The sequence below is a fragment of the Glycine max genome, chromosome 12 (genome assembly GCF_000004515.6).
Source record: "Glycine max cultivar Williams 82 chromosome 12, Glycine_max_v4.0, whole genome shotgun sequence".
Taxonomy (NCBI): domain Eukaryota; kingdom Viridiplantae; phylum Streptophyta; class Magnoliopsida; order Fabales; family Fabaceae; genus Glycine; species Glycine max.
The window spans coordinates 24,533,588-24,553,177 of NC_038248.2; the positions used below are offsets into that span (position 1 = coordinate 24,533,588).

The 19,590-nt window shown below is 30.3% G+C and overlaps 1 protein-coding gene across 1 annotated transcript; it reads left to right on the top strand.

Moving 5' to 3' along the window:
• Positions 1-887: 887 nt before the first annotated feature.
• On the top strand, positions 888-17,282 carry LOC100815226 (probable LRR receptor-like serine/threonine-protein kinase At1g53430). Its single transcript, XM_006592551.3, has 24 exons — positions 888-1,306; positions 6,743-6,920; positions 7,393-7,464; positions 7,790-7,858; positions 8,119-8,190; positions 8,284-8,355; positions 8,504-8,575; positions 8,676-8,747; positions 9,104-9,175; positions 9,289-9,363; positions 9,451-9,522; positions 10,237-10,308; positions 10,453-10,518; positions 10,704-10,763; positions 10,843-10,887; positions 10,966-11,012; positions 13,971-14,341; positions 14,478-14,673; positions 14,749-14,886; positions 15,199-15,311; positions 15,429-15,639; positions 15,749-15,986; positions 16,264-16,414; positions 16,733-17,282. Exons 1-24 carry the CDS (start codon positions 1,201-1,203, stop codon positions 17,126-17,128), a joined length of 3,036 nt encoding a protein of 1,011 aa, XP_006592614.1. The 5' UTR covers positions 888-1,200; the 3' UTR covers positions 17,129-17,282.
• The last annotated feature ends 2,308 nt before the right edge of the window (positions 17,283-19,590 follow it).

The window sequence follows — 19,590 nt, forward strand, 5'->3', positions numbered from 1 at the left end:
TAAGTAAATTAACAGAGTTTTCAATTAAAAATTAAAATTTTCACGATTTAGAGTGATGATATTGTAGCGACGAGACGGATTGTTACAGACCCTACGAGATGAGGGGTATGATCCAGTCCTCGTTGTGCCCACGGAAAAATATTTATTTCCATCCCAGCGGGAAAACCATTCTCGTCTATAGGGTCCCATACAAGACAATTCGCGCAAGGACCCGCTTGCGATTCCAAATTGACACTCTTAGACATAGGGATGAATTTGATAAGAAGAAGATTAAAAAAAAAATAGAAAGACTAAACATAAACATCATAGTATATTTATTATAAAAAAAAGTTGATATATAATATGTTTATGATCTTTTATAATAATTATCTTATCCATTATATCTATTATAATTTTTTTAATGACATTATAAATTTTTGATTTGACAATACATAAAATTAAACTCATAAATAATTTGATTTATTTTTTCTTTCTATGTTATATAAGTTATGATTATAATTTTATTAATATATCAATGTAAATTATTTATATTATTAATCAATAAAAACTATAATAAATATAATTTTAAAAAATTATTTTAAAATTAATAATCTTATGATAATAATTTTTAATTAAATAAAAATCAAATAACATAAAATATTTTCTTGAATCTCTTTTCATTGCATGTAAAATACATATATGCATTCACATACGTATGGGGAAAAGTGAAAAATGGAAAAGATGGGCGCCGCCGCTCTTTGCCAGGCATACAGGGAATCATGGCATCAAAATTTATGTCCAACTAATGCCGTGTGTTGACTGTGGATTAAGTCATGTCACCGAATTTGAAAACCAATAATACATATTTGGATATAAAGTATAAGTACTTCTAAGATTTTTTTTTTACTGAAAATATAAAATTTTTTCTGTTAAGAAACTTTCAAAAGCTGTTAAAGATTGTTTAGTCTTGCATCCATAGTTTATACCTTTTCTTTTATTTCTTCTTTTGTTCTCATTCAAATTCGCCTGTATTCTTTCTTATGGTATACTGTTGGTAAAATATCTCTCAACTTTCAAAGCCTCTCTTTATCCCTTAAACAAACAGACACGCACGGAGAGACAAATCCTACTACTAACTCTTGTTTATCTTAGTGTGTCATCACACTGTGGACGGTTCTGTGTCAAAACAAACCAACGATTTTGAAGGTTTGAGACAGCAACATGATGATGTTGCGGTTAGTCTATGCTCTTATCTTGGGGTTTGTGGCTTTGAATTGCTTGCAAGTGTTTGAAGAATCCAATGCTCAACGCATACCGCGAGATGAAGGTACGCTTCCGCGCTTTGTTTTGCTGTGGATTTTGTTGTTTAAAATTGGTTGGTTTGGTTGCTCGTGTATGCAGTTATTGGAACCACAAAAGAATTCTTTTGAAACTTGCTTTTCATAACTCAGCATAGAAGAAGAAACTGCCTTTTTGGCTTTAATTAACCACCCTTCTAACCGTTCTCACCTATGCAATAAAGATGAACATAGAAATTAGAAACTGAAAAAATTGAGGGTTTTGCATCATTTTCTCCTGTATACTTTGGATTAAACACAAGGGTCAAGGGTGTGTTGACTCTTTGCGTTTCTGAAACTTAGATTGTTCATGAAACTTTCAACGCTGTTTTTCCCATCTGGGTACTTTTGAATGTTATCAATGGATCATTTTCTTAGGTTTTGCATGTTACATTCTCAAATTGAATTCAATTTGGTTTACTCGGTCTCTTCTATTAATGTTGGATTCTTCATTATATCAAATTTTGCCTTTTTTATGAGATCATTTCAATTTGGGGTTTTTTCTTGTTGAGTTAATCGTCCCTTAGGAATGTTTTTTAGTGATCCCAAAACATTATGAACAATTGGTCCCCATTGATTGACACATCCCATGTGAGATGTTGGAAATCGCAATCACAAGGGTGGAGGACCACTCATGTGTTTATGTATTTATTTTTTTAACCTTTTGAATAAGGCCAATGTTTATAATATAGTCAATAAACTCAACGCTTGAATCATCCATCTGATATAATATCATATGGTTATAAGAACTTGGATAGATTATGTTCATGATTGATTTATTGAGAAGATATTTTATAATTATGGACCTTTTGTAGAGAATGCTTTTAACCAAATAGTGACATTTTCATTGACATGTGCCAGTCATGAAATTTGACAATACAACTGGGTTTGGTCAATTGGGGGTTAGCAGCAAATTTTCATTTTAACTATTGTTGTCACTGTTGAGAATGTCAAAAACAACTACAGAGTGGAGACAGTTCCACATTATTTATGGCAAAAGCAGAGGAAACAGAATAGCTCTGCTTTCATTTGCTGCAGCCCATACCTTGTACAGATAATTGGTTGGTGCTCTTTTTCATCTTACGATAGAAATTTGATTAAATAAAGTGTTTTAACTCATTTTTATGTTTTAGAAAAAATTCAAAATAGTTAGCACACATAAATATTTTTGAAACAGATTATACCGTTAGTAACATGAAACAGAAAAAAGAGCATCTAAACCAGAAGAAATATAGGGAGTCAAAATAGGTAAGGACATCCAACATATGTTTGTAGCTTAGTTTACCTAAGAGGGATGTATTGGATTAAGATTTCAAAGGATTTTAAAAGAATTTTTTATGATTAAAAAGTCTTGTGGTATTCAATCAAGACTTTTATAAAATATAAACAAATTTTGTGGTATTCAATTAAGATAATGAAGATTTTTTTTTCAGGGCAACAAAATCTGTTGGTATTCAATTGAGATTTTTTAACCAAATTTGTTTAGGAAATAAATTAGGCCAAAGTTTTTATAAAAGTTTATTTAGTTAAAAAGGTTAATTTTTTTTTTCTAAAAAGGGCTAAATATTTTTCATTTAGAAAGTCTTTTACATTTAAAAAGTTTATTTGCTGAGTTACATAAAAGATAAAAGATTTATTTTACATAAAAGTTAACAAAATAAAAGATAAATATCTCTAGGAGCATCTATTAGACATTTTACATAAAACGTAAATACTGTATAAAAAGGAATTTTTATACTGTGTATAATGGGTTTATAACAACTTACCAAAGGAATTTTTTCAAAATATTTTAAAATGTGACGATTTTTTTTATTACCGTGAATACTGTATAAAAAGTAGTCAAAATTCAAAACTACACGAACTAATGTTTTAATTTAACTTTACAAAATTATATTTTGCATATAGGCCTTATATTAAAATTATTTTTTGAATTGAGATTGATTTCTTTGCATCAATTTTAATTAATATCTAAATTTTATGTATGTATTTAAATATTATATATATATATATAAGGAATATAGGAAAAAATATATATGAAAATATTATTCATATATTATTACATTGGGACTCTTTTACTTTACTTTTACCCTAACCTCTTTGCTTTATCTTAGTGCGTGGACACTTCTTTCGGACGATGTTTTTTTTTCTTGAAAGGTACTTGCGGACGATGTTAACTACCCCTTGACTGTGCTATTTCTTAAATATTATGGATATATTAAGATTCTATGCTTCGTATTCACGATTTCATATATATTTAAGGTTTAATTATATAATTGATTCTTAATTATAATTAAAAGTTGAATTATTATTTTTTAATTATTAAAAAGTTTAATTGAATCCGTTAATCGTTACAAAATTTAATTATATTTTTAATTATTTAAAAATACTATAATTATGTTTTTTCCGTTAGTTGCATTAGTTTAATTGATAGATGTTTTTTAAATAGATATTTTTACATAATATAAAATTATATTTTTACATATTAACAATCAATGTAAAATATTGTCCTTTTAATATTAATATTAGTTATTTTGGAAACCTATGTAAAAATTTCTTACTTTACATATTTATTTTTGTCAATCACACCAAAACTGTCAAAAAGTATAGTATTTTTAATAATTAAAAATCTGATTGAACTGACAAAAAGTATAGTATTTTCGATCACACCAACAAAACTGACAAAAAGTATAATATTTTTAATAATTAAAAAATCTGATCGAACTTTTTAATAATTAAAAAATCTAATTAATTTTTAATTATAATTAAAAGAGTAATTATATAATTAAGCAGAGATTATTTGTGAAACTAATAAACAAAACAAAACCATGGACGGTAGTAATGATCCTGTCGGTTTTTCATGGGAAAAGAGTCATACATCTTCTTTGAACGAAAATTGAATTTCTTATATTCTATAGCCCACCATTCATGACTTCATTCAAAATAAAAGAAAAAAAAATGTTGCTAGTTGCAGTATTTTTTTGAAAGAATTTAAATGTTTTTCTTTTAAATTTATGATCAAATTCTATATTCTAAGAGCATCTTTCATAATAGTTCTTACATGAGTACTTAACTTTAAACAATGTTGTTTAACTTGTTTACCCATCAGAATAGTGACATGAAATTACTTATATAAATATTGTTTATATAAATAATTATTGTTTAAAATATTTATATCATAAATAACATATTTTTAAGTATTAAAAGATCCATAAAATTAAGTTAAACACTCATTTTAACTACCTTAACATTCTACCTTAACATTAGAATGAATTTCTGTATAAATTATTTAAATCTATTTTGAATTATGAGGTCCGCAAAATTAACATATACAATCCATATGTGCATTGTAGATGCTCTAAAGGCTTCTTTTTAGGTTAAATTAGTTTTTTGTCCTCTAATTTATTATTTAGAATTAATTTGGGCTTTTATTTTTTTATTCAATTTAGTCCTCTAATTTTTAAAATTGATTTAATTTTATCTTTTAATTTGTTTTGTTCAATTTGGTTTTCTAATTTTTAAAATGAATTTTTTTAAAAATGTACACTTTTTAACCGTTTAAAATTACTTAATGACAATTTTGAACCGCCACAAAATATGATTTCTTACAATTTAAATTAGGGAGCCAAATTGAATCGATTTAAAAAAATTAGATGACCAAATTGAAATTCAAAAAAGAAAAACTAAAAGAATAAATTAAATCTAAAGAATAAATTAGGAGACTAAAAACTAATTTAACTTTTTTCTATTACAAGTGCTAATCAGTGTCTTAAGGCACTACTTAAACAACTTAAAAGTATAAATATTTTTATTGAGAGATAGAAAATTACGTTATCCATTATTTTTTTGCTCTCTTATCATTTTTATGCTAAATGTTTTCTACTTATAGTTTCTTATCTTTAGCAAGACTTTTCTGCTTTTCTCCTTATATATCCCTCAAGCTCTGTTAGAGATAATCTATTTATATAATTTTTATTTGGTTAACAGTTCAAGTTTCGTTCTTGGTCACGTTGATGCAGAACAGAATCTCCAGATTTCACAATATTAAGAAATTTTCCTGCACCACTCTCATGATCAATATGTTAAAATTGTAATTGTTGAAATATTGAATTAGTGCTATACTAGAAGTTGGGCATTAAAAAAAATGAAATCTTTACCAAAACGATGCATGCCTGCACATTGAAAAGCTTGAATTTTCTAATAGATCAAAAGGAGACAATTGAACCATATTGGATGTGGCTGCTTTTGCAGTGCATAGCGGTGTAGATTACTTAATTTTGGAGAACGAAGAGAATTATGATGGATGAGAGGAGTAATAAAAAATGGGAGAAGGGAGCGTGAGTTTTTTAATGATTTAATTAAAATCATTAGATTAAGTTCAAATGAATGGATGGAATTTTGGTGTCACTTTAATTTAACATCTTGGTGTTATTTGATCTTATCTCATTATTTAACCAGTTAAAAGTTTTGTGAAATTACAAGACCTGTACCAATATGATATGAGATGGTTGAAAGATAATATTTTCTGCTAAAACATATGGTTCGGCCGAGATATACTGGAAAAAAATAACCTGTCAAGCTTTTGACAACCAGAGTTGCAAGTTTTTAGCGTGAGATTGTTGAAATATGACTGGTCAATATCTAGAATTTACCAAAAGTGACAAATTGACAATGTTAACAATTTAAAATTATATTAAAGAGTTGGTGAAAAATAATGTTTAGATTAACGTTTGATTTGTCATGAGTAAGATATAGTCATACACTTCAATCAATTTTGGTTAAGTAAGAGAATAATTTTATTAGCGGTCAACTTTTTCTTTTCCAAATTGGCGGTCAACTTTTGTTAATGATGAATCCGTGATATAACATTTTGAGTCTTTGATGAACAAATAAAACTTATCGCTAAGATGCATGAGATCAAAACATGAGAAATGCACTGAGCACATTCTTTTTATAATTTTTTTTATGCTCTCTTTATTATTAATTAAAATTTATTAAAATTATAAAATTGTGAGTTTCAAATATAACTTAAGAATTTTTTTTGATAATTTTATAATTTTTAATAATTTTAATCAATAAAAGTATGTTAAAAAATGTGTTAGAAAGTGTTTTCTGACAACTATTATCGATACTTAAATGAATTGGGGTTTATGCTTTTTAAGGTTTAACTAATTTTTAGAAGAAACACAAGTTGACGGGAACAAATTCAACGGTAAGTGAAGTCTAGAATAAATTTTAAAATAATTTTAAATAAAAAAGTTATATATTAAACTCTTTGGTCAATGTGATCTTTTTTGTCTTAAAAGAACTATTGACAAATAATTTTTTATTAATGAATTTAAAACTTTAGCTTTAGTTAGTTTATACTTCGGCAATCCTACAATTAAGTGGCTAAGAAGACAATTGATTTGTGTTGTGTTGTGTTGCAGTGAAAGCACTACAAGCAATATCGGATAAACTAGAGAACGTGAATTGGAAAGTCACAGAACGTTACTGCATAGAGGATGGAGGCTTCAATGGCAAGATTAATATAGACAATGACATCGTAAGGAATGTCACATGCGATTGCACTTTCCAAAATAAATCAGTTTGCCATGTTGATAAGATGTACGTTTTCTTCTGCGTATTTTGTACAGTTTCTATATGAACTTTGCCTAGAATATTTTCTCGAAATCAAACAGTTGTAAAAGTAGAAAAAGGAAAAAGATAAATGTCCACCCCATTTTGGGGTGGATGGAGGAGAGAGATACATAGAAAATTAAGATGAAAATGAGTTGTGAGGAAGTGGGTTGTATGATAATCAGATAAAGCAATTTTATTTATTTATTTATTTAGTGAGACATTTAAGTAATGAGTAGTTTCTAAATGCTTAACCAAGCACCTGTTATAAGTACTTACATGAGAGGTTCAAATAAACTCTGGCTCAACATTTCGTAACATTCACATTCTCTTCTGTAAAAGAAAAGCATTCACATTTTCTTCGATCTTATATTAATAAAATTCATTCGAAGGTCATCTCTTTAAGTTATTAATCTATTTTTCTTTATGGGATACTAATACCATAGTTTGGCGATGATAGCTTTCTGAAGGGTCAAAATATATCAGGAGTTTTCCCCAGTGAATTTGGAAATCTCACACAACTGAAAGAACTGTAAGTGATTGTAAATATTTTTTTTCCTGTATTTTTTCTTGTGTGTGGCCATAAATGTTGTCACTGTCATATAAAATGTTGATTATAGCTATGTAACATTACTGTTGTAGTCACAAGTCAAAACTGCGCTTGCAATATGGGACACATCTCCCGTGACTTTCTTCTCAAACTTTCTTTTTCTAAATCATGTGTGAAAATATAAAGTTGTTATAGCAGGATTGTATAGTTATGGCATTATTTTAACATTTATATGTATTTTAGACCTGTTATATTTGTTTATGTGAATGTGAAAAATTAACAATAAGAACTTTTATACCTTGTGCAGTGATCTCACTCGCAACTATCTCAGTGGCTCACTTCCAACAAATTTTTCTCCCAACTCCCTGGTCGTTTTGTAAGTCTTCCATTACCTTTCTTTTGTGTTTTTTGTCCAGCTCTTTCAATGAGGCATGCCTTTGATATTGTGTTAATTGTTATTGACCCTTTCTCCTACAAGCCTAAGCAGTCTTACAAATGGTTTTATATCTAGCAATTTCTTAACTCAGAAACGTTCTTTGAGGGATAAAAGTTCACTTAATTTTGCATAAGTAGGCTTTCATTATTTTCCATGTTTTCTTATTTGAAATGATCAATGTACAACTCACTGTGGTTCAGGTCCCTTCTGGGAAACCGACTAAGTGGACGAATTCCCACAGAAATCGGTGATATTGCTAGTCTTGAGGAACTGTAAGTGCTGGAGGAATCTAATTTTTATATTGATAAATGGTTGATATTGAAGATTGGATACTTGAATGATGATGTTGGTATTCATGTTTATAGGGTCTTAGAATGTAATCAACTTGAAGGCCCACTTCCACCTAGTTTTGGAAATTTGAGCAAGTTGAAGAGACTGTAAGACTCTTTCTTTCGAGTCCTTTTCATTTAATATATATAATCAATTTTAATAATTCACTTTTCTGTATTGACGTCCATAAATTACCTACTATTTTTTTATTTTGCGGAAGGCTAATTTTTTTAATTATTTTATACAAATTTGCAGGCTTCTTTCTGCAAATAATTTTACAGGGACCATACCAGAAACATATAGCAAACTAAAGAATCTCACTGAGTTGTGAGTAACATAAACTGATACAAATGTTCCTTTCAGTTTTTATTTTATTTTATTTCATATCTCTGTTAAATTCTAAAATTATTCATTGCATTTTCTGCAGTAGGATAGATGGAAGCAGTTTATCTGGACCAATACCCAGTTTCATTGGGAACTGGACCAATCTTATCAGACTGTGAGCATACATTTAGAACCATGCATTACTTTTTTCTTGTTAGAGGAAAACAAATTATATATTTTATATCATGCTTAATGTAAGACTAAAATGTGTTCCATTAGTATAGTTTAGTTATAGTTGATGTTAGTTAAGTCAGTTAAAAACAGTAAGAATATTATGATATTCTCGTCTGTATCTGTATTGGTATAAAGGTTTTAGAAAACAAAAAGTAAAAACTATGCATAAAGCAATTAAGAGCATTCAAAGTGTTCATAAAGTGAAATGTAAGAAATGGATGCGACATGAGACAGTTACCATTTGCTTCCTTGTTAACTTTCTTTCTATTTTCTGATTAGATGTTATGTTTTTGATAGGGATTTGCAGGGAACAAATATGGAAGGCCCGATTCCTCCCACTATATCTCAGTTGAAACTTTTGACTGAATTGTGAGGACTTGCTTCTTTCAAGAATATTCCTGAATTGGTGCATTTTATCTCGTGCATATTGTGCAATGTTCATGGAACATTTCTTGTTTCATTGATGAACATTTCTGTATCAGGAGAATAACTGATTTGAATGGTGGACCAAGTATGACATTTCCTGATCTGAAGAATTTGACAAAATTGAAACGACTGTGAGTTGAAACATCATCAACTACTTTTGTGAAGAACTATAAGATTCATTTGGGCTTACAGTGAAGTGGTATATTTCTGTGACTCAGGGAATTGAGAAATTGCTTAATCACGGGTTCTATTCCAGGTTACATTGGAGAAATGGCAAACTTGGCTACTTTGTAAGTTTCATCAATAGGGTATTCAGCTCATGTTTTCTTTTTCGCATCATTTTTTCAACCATTTAAGGTTTTCTCCTCATTTCTGCACTCCAATCATTTTAAGTGTGCACTCCATCTTAAAATTGTTTATATAATAATAGTTCTAAATGTTTGAAGAGGCACTCCATTTTGTACTGTTAATCTCTTGTTTTATTTCCCCTAATTCGTTTCAAAGGGTTTACCTTCATTAGAAAATGTTTACGTATTACTTAAATTTAAAGATTATTATAGTATTTCCAACTATTTTTTGTGAACTAATTCTGTTGGTTGTCTTCATCACTCATTTTTATGTTCTCATCTTGGGGGTTGTTGTGATAATGGTTTTCAAGGTTATTTTTAACACTATTGAACTAACTCATCCCCGTGAGATAAAAAAGATTGTCTATCCTTTATTTTGGGTAATTTGGAACATAGTTTTTTGTATGACAATAGTGTGATACATAATCAATAAACTTGTACTAATCCTTTTGGTAGGAGTAATTTGTAGAAAATAATATCCATAATATTGTTATGCTGTGCGTATGTGTTTTCACATGGCACTGAAAATGACTAGTTTCAAAATAGAAGCTTGAAAAGATTCCCAATATTTTGTTCTTAGGATTTGATGTATCAGGTATATGTCCATGACTCGTGATTCATTACCTCTTCATCATGACTATCTTGTTTTTCTTACAGAGACCTAAGCTTTAACATGTTGACTGGTTCGGTCCCAGATTCAATACAAAAATTGGATAACCTAGACTACTTGTAAGTGAACATTCCATTTCCTGACCAGAAGATTAACCAAAAGGATCTCTCTCTCTCTCTCTCTCTCTCTCTCTGTATATATATATATATATATATATATATATATAGAAAATTGGTTGCTTCTTATTTATTGAATTGATGCAGGTTCCTAACAAATAATTCTCTAAGCGGACCAATTCAGGACTGGATACTGAGCTTCAAGAATAATATGTTAGCATATTTTATTCATTGCGTTTTCTCTAATTTCATAATTTAGAACCTTTACAGAATTACACCATATACTATATTATTGATACAATGATACTAATTCTTCCAGTTCTTTCTCGTGACTAATCTTGAGTAGTAATTTAATGATGAAAAATTAAATTGAATCTTACCATATGTTTCTCTTTCAGAGATCTATCTTACAACAATTTTACAAACTCTTCTGCAACTAGCTGTCAGCTCTTGGATGTGTAAGGTTCTCTTTGTCTAGCAATATATAGGTATTTCTTTCAGCTATGCCAATACTAACCTTTTACTATAACTGAACAGGAACTTGGCTTCAAGCCATTTTTCTTCAGCAGTAACTTCGGCGTCGTAAGCTTATAGCTTATTTTCCACTTGATTTATCACCATTGCATCATATCTGTTGAAACTAACTATATCATTTTGTAGAACTTTTTGTTTGAAGAGGGACCTTCCTTGTGCAGAAAAACCCCAATGTGAGTGCGCACTTAGTAAAAAAATTTTTTGGCAGATTGCACTTTTGGTCTCCTTACTATTGTCATTTCTCAAATTTGGTCCCCTTATTTTTTAACTTTTTCTGTGAATTTGATCTTTCACTATTATAATTGTGCAATTTTAATCCATCCATTAACTTGAAATCCAATATTTAATAGAAATGCTGACATGACAATGCAGAAAAATGTCACGTCTGTAGTGGATGTGCTAACTTAGCTGTTAGGATATAAGGAGAAGGAAAAGTTAGTTAACATAGTTAGACTATTAATAAGTTAGTTAGTTAGTTAGAAGAGTTTATTAGATATAAATAGGGATAAAAGGATAGGGGAGATTCAGATTTGGATAATTTGTAATTGAGCATTAGTTCTTCGTGAAAAAAGAAATCCTTTGTGAAGGGGAAATCCTTGGAACAAAGTTTTCTCTCCTATATTTAGTTCTTTTCTTACTATTCAATAAAATCTATCTTTTCTTTCCCATTATGATTCTTGGCTCCTAAAAATTGGTTTGACCGATTGCACGATGGAGAACAAAGTCAGCGCTTTGGAGAAATTGGCCGGCGAGCATGGAAAGGTGATTACAGACTTGAAAAAAAATATGGATCTCATAAAAGAAAGATTGTTGGACATGAGGCAAATCAAGGAATTACTTCTTGAATTCAAGAAAGGAAAGACACCTTCAGATGGTGGGGAAAACTCAGTCAACAAAGACAAGAATCCTGAAGAGGAGAATAGTGATAATAACGGATCTAGTGAGAAAGAGGAATCCAATTCTTGTAGGTTGTACCATCATCCTTGAAAAGTCATCAATTCAGAGTTGAAGCATCGACAACTAAAAAGTTTAGAAAACGCTCTTGAGGTTAAAAAGGAGGAAATCATCGAGGAGGAGCAACCCTCTGAAATCAAGATCAAGAAAACCATTGAGGAAATTAAAGAGATAAAACAGATGCTACAATTGTTGATCAAGAAAAAGGGTCTTGAGTTGGAAAAAGAGGACAAACAACCCATGCTGACAGTATCAACTTTGCAGTTGGGTGTGTGGGTAACAAATTCACAACAAGACAGCGATTTAGTAAAAGCTCTTGAGGGTTCTGCCAATGAGAGAATTGAAGCCATCAGTGGGGAGGAGCTTGGTGTCAAAGACAGACTCGAAAATCGTTGAGGTCAAGGTGGTAGAGGAGATCATAGGGGAAGAGCCTGAGAATTTGTAGCAGAAAATACAGGAACAAGAAGGGGATCTCACAATTATCATCACAAGATCTTATTCTTGCGTAGTAAATGTTATTGGGAAAAACCCAAGTTTCACATCGGCTGGAGACAAGACAAAGATAGAATGCAAGCTCACATACGACCCTTAATGGGTCGTCATCATCAGAGCTACAACTTTTCAAGGAGAGGGATGGGTCTTCTTTGTTGACAAAGCTAAGGAATTTTGTCATGTAAGCTAAACCACTAAACACCAACCCACTGGAAACAACTAGTAAATCATTGTCTAAGATGCTAAGGGCAATAAAGTCATTACAGGGAATCTGGAACTGCTTTGTAGCAGTTCCCAATGAGAAGAGAAATTCAAAGCTAGAATCTACTCATTTGGAAAAGGCCAAAGAACTTTATACCAGAGTTCTGATTCAACATTCTTCTAATTTATAGGCTGCCAATGGTGCTGGGGTAGTCTTAGCAGAAAAGGGCCATTTTTATGTGTCAAAGGATATCTTTACACATGTTCAAGAAGCTTCCAGTGGGTTTGCAATGCAAAAGTTTTCAGCATCAACACTATTAAAGGCAAAGAGAACTGCAAACGAGCTGAGCGTGAATAGCAGAGCAGCAAGTAGGACAAAGACAAGAACTTACTCATTAGGTTACATACATTGCCGAGGAAGCCTAGCGAAAGGTTGAAGAAGAAAGGAAATTTCAAATGGAAAGAAAAAAACTCGAGGAAGTGTGTCATTTCAGTTTTCAAATTCCAACCTTGAGGACAACGTTGATTTTTAGGAAGGGTGTATTGTTAGGATATAAGGAGAATGGAAAGTTAGTTAGCATAGTTAGACTAATAATAAGTTAGTTAGTTAGAGGGGTTTATTAGATATAAATAAGGGAAGAAGGATAGGAGAGATTCAGATTTGGATAATTTGTTATGGACCAGCAGCTCTTTGTGAAGGGAAAATTGTTAGCACCCATGCTACTAGTTTTAGAGGAACCAGAACCTCTAGATAAAGAGGGAAAAGGCACAGAGAAAGAAAGACACAAGAGGAGTAATGGTATAATTTTCATTGATTTCCTTGCTTGTTATTTACATATATATAGGCTTCCTGTAACAGCAAATGATTCTAGAATGTTTTGAAATAACAGAATTTGTTAGTGCTGTCTCCCTAAGGCAGACAACATCAAGCAAGGATATTCCTGATTCGTGGTGTCTTTGCTGATTCACCAATCTTCCTCAGATGTAGTCACTGAGGTAAGATGGTTTAACAATCTTTCTCTTGGGTTTTGCTTCTTCTCGCACCCCCTGATTTGCTATTCTGACCTCTGGTTCTGCTGGTGTTGCCTCTGTTTCTGAGTCCCTAACAAAAATCCTTGGAGCCTGGAGAAGAGTTTTCTCTCTTATGTTTGTTCTTTTCTTACTATTCAATAAAATCTATCTTGTCTTTCCCATTCTGATTCTTGGCTCCTAACATTAGCACTACAGTAGAGTGCAACATCAACATTTTTGTTAAATATTCAATGTCAAGTTATCAGATGAACCCACATAGCACAATTAAAATAGTGGAGGATCAAATTCGTAAATGAAAAAAATGGAGGGACCAAATTTGAGAAATGATGATAAATAAGGGACTAAATCTGTAATTAAGACAAAATGTTTACATACAGTAGAATAATTTTGTGAATAAAGCTGTGTGATTGTTTTTGTTAAGATTAACTTCTGAGATTTTCACTGTCTTGCAGACAAGTCATTGTTCATAAACTGTGGAGGAGATCAAGGGGTGTTTGAAGGCAATAACTATTTTGGTGACCTCCAGCAAAATGGGATTTCAAACTTTGTTCTTAGAAATGAAGCACAATGGGCTTATAGCAGCACAGGAGTATATTTGGGAAATGCTGATGCTGGTTTTATAGCACAAAATACGTTTTCTTTGAATATTACGGGTCCAGATTACTACCAAAATGCTCGCCTTTCCCCTCTGTCGCTTAACTACTATGGCCTTTGTCTTCCAAAGGGCAATTATAAAGTGAAGCTCCATTTTGCTGAGATAATGTTTTCTAATGATCAGACTTTTAGCAGTCTAGGAAGGCGCATATTTGATGTGTCAATTCAAGTGAGTGTTGACGCAAAATACTTTGTTACTTTGTTTTGGTCCATTCTTACATTTTTGTCGTATTTCATATCTGGTATTCGAGTAAAACAAAAGTTCAGAATTAAAGATAGAAATTCTCAATGCTGCATCTTCGCAGGGTATTAGATATTTGAAAGATTTTAATATTATGGAAGAAGCTGGTGGAGTTGGAAAGAACATCACTAAGGAATTTGATGTTGATGTTGATGATGGCACCTTGGAAATCCACTTATACTGGGCAGGGAAAGGAACTACTGCCATTCCTGATAGAGGTGTATATGGACCTCTTATATCTGCTATCGAGATGATACCAAGTAAGTGTTATTATTATTTGTTCTTTCAATTACCATGTTATGTCATGTTCTATAAGCATTTCTACTTTGTTCTAGACTTTGAGAATCCTTCAAAAGGACTGTCTACTGGAGTCATTGTTGGAATTGTTGCTGCATCTTGTGGGCTTGTCATATTGATACTGGTTCTCCTTTGGAAGATGGGTTTCATTTGTAAGAAAGATACAACAGATAAAGGTAAGACTCAAATCCAAAATAAAAGTGCTTAGTTGCTGCTCTTGTAAATTGCTTTCTGTTAATAAAAGAATATACATTTACAGTGTATGATTTATCCAAATATATTATATTAAGACATTAAATTTACTTTGAAGTTCCAAAATGATGACAAATTTAAAAGAAAATGTGGATTTAGGTTCGTTGTCGTTGCAAATATTTGTTGCTTTCTCTATATTTTCTCTTTGTGTGTCTCCTTTCTCCTCCCCCCACCCCTCTTATTTGTTGATTTTATAATAGAATAGTGATTTTATTTACAAATCTTCCCTGCTGCAGAACTTCTAGAATTGAAAACGGGTTATTTCAGCTTAAGACAAATTAAAGCAGCTACTAATAACTTAGACCCTGCAAATAAGATAGGTGAAGGAGGATTTGGGCCTGTATACAAGGTAAACAAACTTAATCATCAGATATAATCCGAATATGATTTCAAAGCATCGGGGTATGCCACTTATCCCACAATACTTTTATAAAAACATAATGCCGATGCCATGGTTTAATCACAGGGTGTGTTGTCAGATGGTCATGTGATTGCTGTTAAGCAGCTCTCCTCCAAATCGAAACAAGGGAACCGTGAATTTGTCAATGAAATTGGAATGATATCTGCTTTGCAGCATCCAAATCTGGTGAAGCTTTATGGCTGTTGCATTGAAGGAAACCAGTTGCTACTAATATATGAATACATGGAGAACAACAGTCTTGCTCATGCACTTTTTGGTAAATGCTTTACGGGCAACGAATACCTTGTGTTTGTGTGTAGGTTTCTGCTTCAAAATTAATATATAACAGAAAAAATCTTCTTTCCTTCCCCCAACATTTCCCGTAGGTGAACAAGAGCAGAAGCTGCACTTGGATTGGCCCACAAGAATGAAGATCTGTGTGGGGATAGCAAGGGGATTGGCTTATCTTCATGAGGAGTCAAGGTTGAAAATAGTACACAGGGACATTAAGGCAACCAATGTCTTACTTGACAAGGATCTGAATGCCAAGATCTCTGACTTTGGTTTAGCTAAGCTTGATGAAGAAGAGAATACTCATATCAGTACACGTATAGCTGGAACAATGTTAGTACTGTGACACATCTATTAGCCTGCATCCAGGATTTAGATCATAAATAGATGATATTTTATAAGTAGCATAAAAAACCAAGAGTCCAAGACTTGGTTCATACTTAGTTGATAGTATTTCATTATTAATTTTATTAGCTTAAACAATTGGCTTGCACTGCTGTCCACAATTTGTCTCCTGCATGAAGTTATAATCAATTAAATAATCCTAGGAATACTTATGTTTCATTGTTTTGTGAAATCGCTGACTATTGGTTACTACATGTCTTAATAGTGGTTACATGGCTCCAGAATATGCTATGAGAGGTTACTTGACGGATAAAGCAGATGTATATAGCTTTGGAGTTGTAGCTTTAGAGATTGTCAGTGGAAAAAGCAACACAAAATACAGGCCAAAGGAGGAGTTTGTATATCTTCTAGATTGGGTAAGTTGAACTCTTGTAGTTTTGTGATGATAACCAGAAGCAATGTGTGGGAGCATTTGCATTCAATACTTTTGCCATGTTTATCTGAGTCTTATCCCATTTCTATATGGCTAAGCATATGCCAACTATATCTCTGGCAACAAAAGCTCATTTTCAAAATCACAGAGAAATATAGAATTACAAATTGAGAGATAAGATAAATGATATTTATTAAAGTAAAGGATTTATTACTTTTTGCTAATCGTTTTTTTTTTTATCTTTCGCAAATGATCTTGTGTTTGGATTATATTTATGGTTTGGTTAAATTTCTATTTGTAGGCATATGTTCTCCAAGAGCAAGGAAACCTTCTGGAATTGGTGGATCCAAATCTTGGTTCAAAATACTCCCCAGAGGAGGCCATGAGAATGCTGAGCTTGGCACTCTTATGTACCAATCCATCTCCCACTCTTAGACCAACCATGTCATCTGTAGTGAGCATGCTTGAAGGAAAAATTCCAATCCAAGCGCCGATAATCAAGCGCAGTGAGAGCAACCAAGATGTAAGATTTAAAGCCTTCGAATTGCTATCACAAGACAGCCAAACTCTTGTTTCTTCCGCATACTCACAAGAAAGTATGAAGCAAAGACACATATCAGAAGATGGACCATGGGTTGACTCCTCCATATCTCTTCCAAGTGGAGATGATTATTCTTCAACCAGTAAACTTGTTTAAGATTCACTTGATGTGTGACTTCATTAAAAAAATTAAAGAGGACTACTAAACGTTAAATTCCAGTTCTTTTTTGTAGGAGATAAATTTGCAGCACAGAGAGATAGCACCTACAATATACTTATCTAATAGCATATACTCTTCAACGCGTTTTCAACACATTCTTTTATAATCTTTATTAAAAATTGCAAAATTATGTGAGACTAGTTAGAAGGAGTGTTGAATCCACATGATTTCATGAGTTTAAATAAATTAGTATAATAACCCGTGCAATGCACGAGAGTATATTAAAAATATCAATATATAATAATAAATTTTAAATTTATAATATAAAAATATTAATGGCGTTCATGTTTTTAAATTTAATTTAAATTTTAAATTTATATTTAACTTAAAGTTGTGTTGACAAATATGAATAATTAATTATTTAATTCATTAATGGAAATAAATAGTAATATTATATTATGCACATTATATACTTCAAATTATGAACATTATACTAAAAATATCTTATTAATTTATAACTTATTGTTAAAAAATTATTAACATAATTTTAATATTAATTTTACTTCATATATAATATTCAATCCTTGTATAAAATAATGCCCATGATTATAAATTTATATTCTATCCTATTTAATAATGCCTATCAATTTTAAATTACACTTAACAAAATTAGTCTCTTAAAATAGATTGACATCAATTACTAAATTGTATAAAAAAAATTAATTGATTATCCTAGAAAAACATTTGAATGCTATCAGTCAAAGTATAAAATAAAATATTTATACTTTTTAAATTGATTATCCTGTCAGAGATTTTGTATCTTTAAATTGTTTTAATTAATATTCAATTTTTTTAATTAACATTGAATGTAACAATATATATTCGTACCGCATTGGTTCTTTTTTCAATTAAAATTAATTTTCAAAACAATTTACAGTTGATACTTTCTTAATATCTTTTTTTAACTTTAATTAACTTTAAATGGTTATATTTTAATGTTTTGAAAGCTGATATAAACACCCAGACTTATCTCAACCACATCTAGACTTCTGTCCAATTTCAATACCAGATTAGTTGATATAAACACCCACACACACACCAACCACCAAATAAATAGAACCTCTCCAAAACGACCAAGCCTCATCTCCTCCAAGAGTAAAATACTAGCAATCTGATTCTACACACTTATATTCCACTATTAGCATATAGCACTCTGATTTCATTTTCTTAAACATTTTAATCAGAACGCAAATGAAAATTTTAGTTAACTAATTGGTCAAAATTATTTTATTTGTTGAATTGTTTTAATTAATTCTAAAAAAAATTAATTAATTTTAAAAATAATGAATAAAAACAAACAATTTTGAGTCAAAGTTTAATTTACATGAAAAAGATAAAAACAAACATATAATAATTACTTTCCGACAATTTGGGTTATATTTCATAAACTTAGAGATTGATTTAGACCAAATTTGTCTAATAATAGGCCATACCAATTATTAGGCAACATATATTCATTTTCAAATCACTTTCATCGGGATTCTAATTGATTATAATTTCTCTAATTAGACAAATATTTTTTTATCCGTAATTAGACAAATATATTCAAATTCAATTAATTCATCCTTAATTTCTTTCAAGTGAATCAATTAATTCATCTTTAATTTTTTTTTCAATTTTTATGATTTTAGTTTATTTTTTTATCGTATTGAATCTTTTTTATTAATTATAAGTAAATAAAAAAAATATTTAAGTATGAATAATCACTATTAAGTACAACTTATATGAGTATGAATAAATTATCAATTTTATATAAAAAATAATTACAGAACAACTAATATCTAAGTAAAATTAATAATAAATCCAAATTTAAATACAAATATTTGCATTTAATTATTAATTACAACAATAAATTAAAACTAACAACATTGACCAATTAAAAACTATTTAAAACACAAAACTAATATTGGCCAATTAAAAGCACAAACAATTTGGAGTCAAATTTTAATTTACATGAAAAAGATAGAAACAAACACATAAATTAATTTCAACGTAAAAAACAGATAAATTAATTTTAATATATTATCAAGTGATTAAATTTAAATTAATTAGGTGAAAATTTCTAATCTGCTTAGATAAAAAAGAAAAAGAAGCTTGAATGAATTTGAGCAAGATACTATAAAGAAAAAATGTATCCATATTAAAATTAAAGGAATAATGAATTAGAGCTAGATGTACAAATACTATAATTTTCATAATAGATCATTCTCAATTAAACTATATTTATTACAAATTCTGACATATATCCATAAAATCCGTATATGTTTGACTTTATTATATCTTCATTTCCATTTCATGATCTTTTGTTAGTTGAGATTCACTAACTTGATCTCATAGTTTCCTTATATTTTCAATTATAATTTTCTTCTTCAATAGTAGTTGCTTTCTCAAATGGATTC

Bases quoted from the DNA above. Each gene is read 5' to 3' on its own strand.
- LOC100815226 (XM_006592551.3), top strand. From the start codon at position 1,201: ATGATGATGTTGCGGTTAGTCTATGCTCTTATCTTGGGGTTTGTGGCT. The intron at 8,191-8,283 runs GTAAGTGCTGGA...TCATGTTTATAG, and splicing joins ATTGCTAGTCTTGAGGAACT to GGTCTTAGAATGTAATCAAC. The intron at 8,748-9,103 runs GTGAGCATACAT...TGTTTTTGATAG, and splicing joins TGGACCAATCTTATCAGACT to GGATTTGCAGGGAACAAATA.